This window comes from Littorina saxatilis, linkage group LG5 (assembly GCF_037325665.1).
Source record: "Littorina saxatilis isolate snail1 linkage group LG5, US_GU_Lsax_2.0, whole genome shotgun sequence".
NCBI classification, from domain to species: Eukaryota; Metazoa; Mollusca; class Gastropoda; order Littorinimorpha; family Littorinidae; genus Littorina; species Littorina saxatilis.
Genome location: NC_090249.1, coordinates 12,234,965 through 12,243,334, shown reverse-complemented (window position 1 = coordinate 12,243,334; position 8,370 = coordinate 12,234,965). Strand labels below are relative to the sequence as shown.

General features: G+C 42.6%; 1 protein-coding gene across 1 annotated transcript in view; it reads left to right on the top strand.

The window, feature by feature from the left end:
- Positions 1-381: 381 nt before the first annotated feature.
- The window catches only part of LOC138966315 (nuclear pore complex protein Nup153-like), a 41,759-nt gene continuing 33,770 nt past the window's right edge, over positions 382-8,370 (top strand). The window contains exons 1-6 of the mRNA XM_070338500.1: positions 382-567; positions 2,059-2,196; positions 5,104-5,356; positions 6,801-7,040; positions 7,787-7,950; positions 8,199-8,300. Coding sequence (XP_070194601.1) covers positions 493-567; positions 2,059-2,196; positions 5,104-5,356; positions 6,801-7,040; positions 7,787-7,950; positions 8,199-8,300 — 972 coding nt within the window. The 5' untranslated portion in view covers positions 382-492. The remainder of the gene's footprint in view (positions 568-2,058; positions 2,197-5,103; positions 5,357-6,800; positions 7,041-7,786; positions 7,951-8,198; positions 8,301-8,370) is intronic.

The window sequence follows — 8,370 nt, the reverse complement described above, 5'->3', positions numbered from 1 at the left end:
AAGGGCTGAATGTTGAACGGTCCGCAACTTTATACTGAACCAGGTTCCCGTAACCATTTTACTCTAGCTTACTTTCACTTTTGGTGGTAGTTTTTTGAGACGATAATTTCTAAATGTTCACCCAGTGTTGCTGCTCTCGTGATATTTTGCTACTGGTATGGTCTAGAAGAAGTTGATTAATACATAGAGCATAATTTCAACTAAACCATCTGTCATTTGTCATTGCTAGTGAGTGGAGATGTGGCGAACATGAGATGGTTTTGGAGACGATGTTTGTGTAGTTCCAAGGAGTGAGTTACCTTTGCGGAAATGACCTTTGACATAGGAAACATACCATGTGACCCACATCTCTACCAATCGAACCTAAGTACTCTTGCCGCCATCTTTATCTCAGAAATCATCGGGAAGAGTGAAATGAAAATTGATGGTTCAAAGGAAAATATAGCTAGTGCCTCTTAGTAACAACCTTTGTTTTATGAGCAAGGTTGTACAATGGCATCCGAAGGTGGAGGTAAAATAAAAAGTAAGCGCGGGAACTCTACCTCAAAGCCGTATGAGCGGAGAAAGGTAAGGCGAAAAGTGTTGTACACGTGAGTGCGAGACTGTGCGACATGAAATGACCGCGTAAAATTCTGATCATTGATTTTACGCCAATTTTATATTTTTGAAACAAGGCGTATGTAGCTCATCCGTGTCTTGGTTTAATGTGTTGTTCAGACTGCTATGGTGCCAAAACGTGCGGTAGCAAACTGTCACAAAGAATTGCGCTCTTATGTCATTGGCTGTACAGTGGTTGTCATCACTCTGTCTCATCCGGTGACTTCTCCTTCAGCAAACAATCTTTTCCTCTGCTGCCAGCTTCTCTTTGTTGTGAACTCTTTAGAATTAGTTGAGCATTGTATTTGTATTGTTTATTATTTTGTCTTGACCAGAGAACGATCGTCCTAGAGGAAGTGGACACAACGTGTGTGATCGTAATTTGTACGATGTTCATGTACCTCTGGACATTTAAAAGGACTCCTTGAAAGACCGGTGTTTTGATCGACTATTGTTAGCTTCTCACTTAGTACTAACATAAGATTAAAGGAGCAGTGGTGTTTTCAGGACCAAGTTTAAAGTTTCAGTTGTGAACTAGAGTAAAACATGGATTTATAATTACAGACAGACATGAGAACCCACACGATTTCGCCGTAATTTGTATGCTTGATTGTCTAGAAGTAGAATACGATCAGTACAGTCAGTGTGAAAAAATGCGAGAAAAGTTCCTAGATAACTTGTCTACACAAGCGAACCCCATAGCCGATCCAGTATTTTGACATGTTTTTTTTCAGTAAACATTAAAAGAAGCATTTGTTTTTAGATTAAATGTATTGGTAAACTTAGTGGTAAACTTAACGGATGCGTGCGAAGCATGTTTGAATCATCCATGTTCAAATGCTGTGTGGAGTACGCTAATTTTTCTGAAAATACACAAAGTTTGTTTGAGAATACAAGTCCAAGTGCAAAAAAGGGGTTCCTAGGTCTGTACAGACCATTTTACTTTTTAGGCATTCTGGAATTTCTGCTGAGTAAAGATATAATATCATGCAATCGCACCAGACCGGTGTCAGCTAAAACTAAAACTGCAGATGCAGTGTACACATTATCTTTTGATTTACTGAGATACAGTAGAACTTGTCTCAAAACAACCACATGAGTGACCAGTCAACTGTAGTCCATATATACAATACAGTTATAAAATTATAGACAGGTGTACATCATAGATTGATTTTGAGATCCTTAGTTTGAGGTGGTCGTTATCAACCAAAACGTCATAATTGGTAACATCTTATTGTATGGACTGCAAAGTGCAATGTCAGCATTGTCACTTGTACTTGTAGTTATTTCTCTAGGTGCTGGGACTTCTATCCATTCAACTACTCGTCTGATATGATCACACTCTTGTCGAAAGGGTAGTGGGGTTTTAGCATGCTCTGGGATAATAAATCTTTAGTTTCACAGAAGTTTAAAGTTAAAAATAAATTTTGTAAGTAATGCATTATTTGGGTTCATTTTCAGTCTTTGTTTCGTCGGATCACCGACTCAATCAAGGATGTCCTGAGACCTTCATGGCTGCCTAATGACGATAATGGCGATCCCTCAACCTCAGGCAGACCTGGAACGTCTTCAGGCGATGACGGGGAAGAACAGTTCTTGGTAAGTCATGCCTTGATAATCGATTGTTATCGTACATGTTCGACTAAAATTGCACTTAAGTTACGATGGATGCTGGTTATAGATTTTGCAAGTTGGATTTTGATTTTCTTCTCTGTTGTATTGAAATAACTTTTTAGTATACTGCATAATTTGCCAGTAATCAGCCCGTAAGAAACCATGTGTTTGCAGTGTTCTACGTCCAGGGATTGGCTTGGGTTTTGTCCACTAGAGGTCCATTGACTGACTCAGCCATGAATCAATCAGTCATTTTGCAAACCAATCAGTCAAGAAAAAAACCTGTCCTTTCACCATGGGACTGCCGCAAATGTGCATTAGGCCTAAAAAAAAATAGGTGTGGTTACGGTAACCCGACCTACCCTATTTTTAGGGGCCGATCCTATAACTTTTTATTACATTTGTCAAAAAAAAAAACAAAAAAAAAAAAAACGAGTGCAAAAAAACGCAATGAAAGCGAAAGCGCCCGAGTCGCACACTTATTTCCCTGTCAAGTAGGTTTAACTTGTACTCATTAGAAAAAAAAGTTTAAAAAAAAAAAAAAAGTGATTGCCTACCTACCTACCCTATTTTTTTTGGCTATGTTACCGTAACCACACCTATTTTTTTTTGGGGCCTTACGGCAGTGAGGGGAAACTTCTGAAAGTTGTTTACAATGTACAAATGAGATGAAAATTCAATTCATTTCTTCATTTTCTTGTTTATTATCCAATGGTCTTACATGAAGAGGAATAAAAGGTCTGAGGACACAATAACCATATTTATTTCAATTAAGTAAGGAAGGGGGAAAAAAAGAAACAATAATAATAATATGGGAGATTTATAGAGCACTTTACGTTCTCTAAGCGCTTTACAAATTACAATGAAAAAAACATACATACAAAGCAAAGCGAAAAAGCATGTGCAGTAGCATTCAGCACACAAGTCTATGGGGCAGCACTCAGGACCTGGAAATGACAGCCCACTTCGTCAACATCACGGGCCAAAGAATCTAGACACAACCATCGTCGAACGCTGAAGAAGAAGAAGAAGAAGCAATCAAGTGAACAACGAAACACTACATCAGTACAAGCTGCAAGCATACTAACACAGGCAAAACATTCAAACATTCAGACACCTGATCCAGGGCCTAGCATTGTAAGCCGTTCGGTTTACTTTACGCCAAAATAACATCTCCAGTACGCGGAATTCGATTTGGTGTACGCCGAAATGCAAAAACCTGTTATTCCCAAACGGTAAACCCAAACAGTCCCAGCTTTCGTTTTGTGCGCTGTTTGGTTCAATTCTCAATCGGTTTGACAGTTTGCTTGAGCACGCACTTCCTCTGGCATCGCGCGAGCATGCTTTGTGCCGGTGTTTTGTGGCTCTAGACTTGAAATAATGTCTCGAAGCGACATTGTTGAACGTGGTCAGCCATTCAGTGACAAAGAATCCAGGTATTCCCAGTTTTCTTGTTTTCTGTCTGTGTTTTGCTTGTTGGTGAAGGCATAATTCAGTTGCTCAATCTTCTTTGGGGGGGGGGGGGGGGGGGGGGGGGGGGGGGGGGGAAAAATCTAAAAAAAAAAATCTTAAAATTTTTTTATTTTCAGAGTTTTTTTTCTATTTCACCACTATTTATATTTATATTTCTTCTTTTTTTCCCCACCAGGGGCCAGACCCCCGCCTTTGTAAGCTGAAGTCACTTTTTCCAATGCTAGGCCCTGCTGATCAAAAAACAACAAGACAGCAGACAAAAATAAGACGTACTGACTGACTCTGTTGCATGTCTATCGGTCAGTTGACGCATTGAGACCCATGTGTGTTGGTCTTTTCCGAATTTTACATGGCAAAAGACCGATGACCGACACCCAAGCCAATCCCTGTACATCTCCAAAAAGGTAGGTGTCGTGCACTTTTGTTGCCAAGAAACAAAGTTTGGGGCCTTGGATTATCTTCTTTTCATTCGTTAAATGGTAATGCCCGTCTCCTCGATAAAGGTGGCAGTGCGCCTCAGATCCAGATCTACTGCTGTAGAGTTATTGGACCATCAAGGTTGGATCTGTCAAGCTTCTCATTATGATCGCCTCGTAGAGCGGGCAGGACTGCAGTGGATGTGCTGTTGTCTGGCTGCCAGTTTTGTGGGGGCACTGCTCCGTATGGCCGTTACAGAGTTTAGAGTATCTGTGCTGTTTTAGGCGGTTGTGTTCTGTCCTGAGCCTGAAAATTGAGTCCTGCTCCCGTCGGGTCAGTAGGGAGTAGGCATCTGTCCTGTTTTAGTGTGGGTGTTGTCTCCTTGTTTTGTTGCTTGGCCTTGATTATGGTCTAGACTTCAGGGTAGCTGGTAGACCTATCCTCCTGCTCTTTAGTTATGCCTTCCTTTGCCAAGGAGTCTACAGTCTTGTTGCCAAGTACGTTGCAGTGGTAAGGAATCCACTGCACAGTGGCTACTTAAGCCTGCTGGACGGACAGGGCGTTGGTCAGGAAGACAACGTTGTGGGAGGTGTGCGGGCTGACCTTGATGTGGGCTGCTGCTGTTTTCAGGGCTTCTGTCTCAGCTCTGTGTGTGAAGTACGGGCCGATAGTGAAGCGGATCCTGTCTTCTCTGGTTACTGGATGTAGATTCCTGCCCCTCCATTCCAAACTGCATTTTTCGGCAGACCCATCAGTGTACACATGGGTCCAGGACTCTTTTTGAGTACTGGGTTTGGATTTATGTCATGACAAAAAAAGGCAGAATGCGTGTGACAAATTTATTTTGCCTATTACTGTTGATTTTTGATATACATGTGTCTAGGTTGAAGGATACACCTATTCCATGTAAAAGCCTGAACAGATCTATGGTGGTAGACATGAATGCTTACGTGAGAAGAAATGTACCTTTAATTCACATGTTTTCAATAACTATGTTTTCAGAGTCCACCCCAGTCACCATCCCAGCTGTTAGGTCACAACAGTCAGGGCCTGAGGCCATCAGAACGTCTTTACCCTCAGCTGCCCCACCCTGATTCCTCCCACGCCCCTGGCAATGCCTCTGTCGCTTGGCAACAGGGGGCGTCTGGATGGCAGGGTCAAGGTCAGGGCACGAGGTCTTCTACCTGGGGCAACAACGCCAACACTTTTGACAAGTCGCAGTTTACCCCGAACTACTTTGGACAGAAACACATGGGTAAGTGTGTGTTAAATCGAAGTGCAGTGCAAGGGCGGATCAATTCACTTTGGAGGGGGGGGGGGGGTTACAAAATGACTGCGAAGATACAAGTTGACGGCGCCAAAGGCGCCTAAGCCTCTAGGGGGGTCCGGGAGCATGCCCCCCCGGAAATTTTTTTTATCCAAAGAAGCAAAATAGAGCTATCTGGTGCATCCTGAGCCAATAAATTACCTCTTTTTTGGGGGGTGGTGGGGGGGGGTTACGTAACCCGTGTAACCCCCCCCCCCCCCCCCCCCCCCCCCCCCCCCCCGATCCGCCCTTGCTATGTGATTGGTGTCTCCAGCTGTTGTATACATCAAACATGTGCTTTGATATATGGCTGTAATTGGAGAAAGATAATGGTTATTTACAAGTTACCTGGTAGTGTTGCAAATTGTTTGCTTGATTTGTTATTCTTGAAAGGTCATAACCTAATATTTGGATAAGTCTTCTTTGGCTTTTGTTTGCAAACAAAAAAGAGTAAATATGAGAGTTTTCTAGATTTGATGTAGGTACATACAGGGGTGTGCAAATTTAAAAATAAACAAGAAATTCCTCCGAGGTAGGAAAAACACCCCCGTCAAAGGGAAATAACCTTCTCAGTTGGTGGCAGTGACTGAGTGAGAATGGTTATTTCCCGTTGACCATTAAGATGTCCCTCTATAAGTCCTTGTATAATTTTAATCCACCAATAACTCCCTAACCGTGTGTTTGACTGGTCCCAATTTTTGTAAGGACCGTCTCAGGAATGTATAGAACCTGTTCACCAAGTTTGGTGACGATCGGTCCGTTCATTCTTGAGATCTATATGCGAACACAAACACACAAACAAACAAACAAACACATCGACCGAAACCTATACACACCCCTATACCGGGGGGTGTAACAACTCACCCACGGGTTAGTAGAATCTCATTTCCAGCTCACCCGGGAAAAAAATAGGTAACCCACTCCAACTTTTCTTATTTTGTCTTTGAAGTTTCACACACAGAAACATTGGATTGAACACTATGGTTGTTTTTCAGTGGCCCGAAACAAATTAGGGAGCGCTTTCTCATTGGTTAAAATGTAAAACTAAACTAAGGGATGTAACTCACATCGTTGAAGCAGATGACATTTTCGAACACGATCAATACTTCAGAAAAAGCGCCTTAGAAACAGTACTTACTGTTTGGGCTTCGGTTTGGGCTTTGTTTTCATTATGAAAAACAAGGGGAAATGTATTTTGGCCATTCATTTTAGTAAGGAGTTGGCATTTGAAGCTCTATCTTGAGTTTTGTTTGTGAAATTTTTAGCTAACCCACGGGAATGCTACTCAAAGACCTCAGCTAACCCGGCCAATTTTTAACTCCCCCCGGGTCACGGGTTAGTGGATTTGCACACCCCTGACATAGAACTACAATTATGAGGTCTTACCTTGCAGCTGGTGCCAGACAGGCTGGCAGCATGCCAGAAATCGCGCCGTCACCAAGAGGTCTGGGCGGACCAGCCCCCATCACCCCCTCTGCCTCCTCCTCCACTCCCACTGGTCACAGGAGGCTGGTCGTACCTCAGTCAGGCGTGTCGTCCTCTTCACAGCGAGATGATGGGCAGGGCAGAGCGTCTGCTGGGCCCAGTTTTCCCCCTTCTGCCTCTCCTTCTTTGAACTCTGAGGATAATCCAAGTGAGTTGATGCAACTGAATGTCATTGTTTTTCTTGTGGACCAGCCCTGAAAGCCCAACAAATGGTGTACTCGCCTTTGGCTAGTGATTCTGAAAATGTACTAGCCAGAGAGCAAACTTTACTAGCCAAACCAACAATTTCTTTCAGCAGCTTTACTAGCATTTGGCGAGTAGATGAAGATTTCTACTCGCCAGTTACATGTTTCTACTCGCCATGGCGAGTAAAATACTCGCCCCTTTCAGGCATGTGGACTTTTTACATTCTGATTGAAGTGATTGTAAGTGTGTAAAATTGGCTTTATACAAGATTATCATAATTTTTGGTTTCTGGCATGCTGGTGCAGTGATCGTCAGTTTGCGCTTGTGGATTGACTGAATGTAATGAACGTCAGGAAAGAAAGAAAGCATGAAATGGCAGTCGCTGAGTTTGAAAAGTGTTCTGGTTTTGTGTTCAGTTTCTTAGACAGTTTGAGATTCACAATAGACGTTTTCGGAAATAACTGTCAGGATTTTCAGCGATTTGGTAGAGTAAGAGCCCCTTTACCTCGTCCTGATTGCAGGATAAAGCTGATCAGAAGCGTGGAACATGCTTTGCCTTGTTTTGAAACGCTTGCCCCAGGTGAAGGGGCTTTTCCTCTACAAGACTACTGAAAATCCTGAGTTATTTAAAAAAAAAAAAAGTCTTATTTCAGTGATTAGTACAAGAGGTGCATATATTTGAAAATCCTTCTTTGCTTTTGCTTACAGCAAAGCGACAACGGTTGTGGAGTCCTGAGGTGTTGAGAAGAGGGACCTCGCTTTCAGCAACACAGCAAAGGTTGTGGAGTCCCGAGAGAAAAGGGAGCCTTTTACAGCCTGCAGTGAAAGACAAACCAGCTTTTAAAATCTCTGTCTTCAGTTCTCCTAGTCTGGTACGTTCACATTCCGTTTCTGACAACGTTCAGTGTCTAGCATTAACATGATTATTGCCTGTACGCAAGCGTGAGTAAACACATGCACTTACCCTGGTCTCACACAGTAAGCCATGTAATACTCTGTTTATCCTTGATTTTGTACTTTTGTGTCTTGTACCTCAAACTTATTGACAGATTTGTTGCTTTGAACTGACTCACTTTTGAACTTCAAACCATTTCACTGCCATTATTTTTATTTCTTGCAGAATGAGTCATCGCACGAGTCCTCCTTCTACTCAGGGAGAACCACATACGGTGGTGCTTCTGCTTACAGCAGGCAAAGTTTCAACAGCTCACTGCCATATCAGGTATGATGTGTTTGATTTTTTTGTCTCATTTGCACTTCTGCATCTAGGGATTGATCGTCCCTTTTGCATT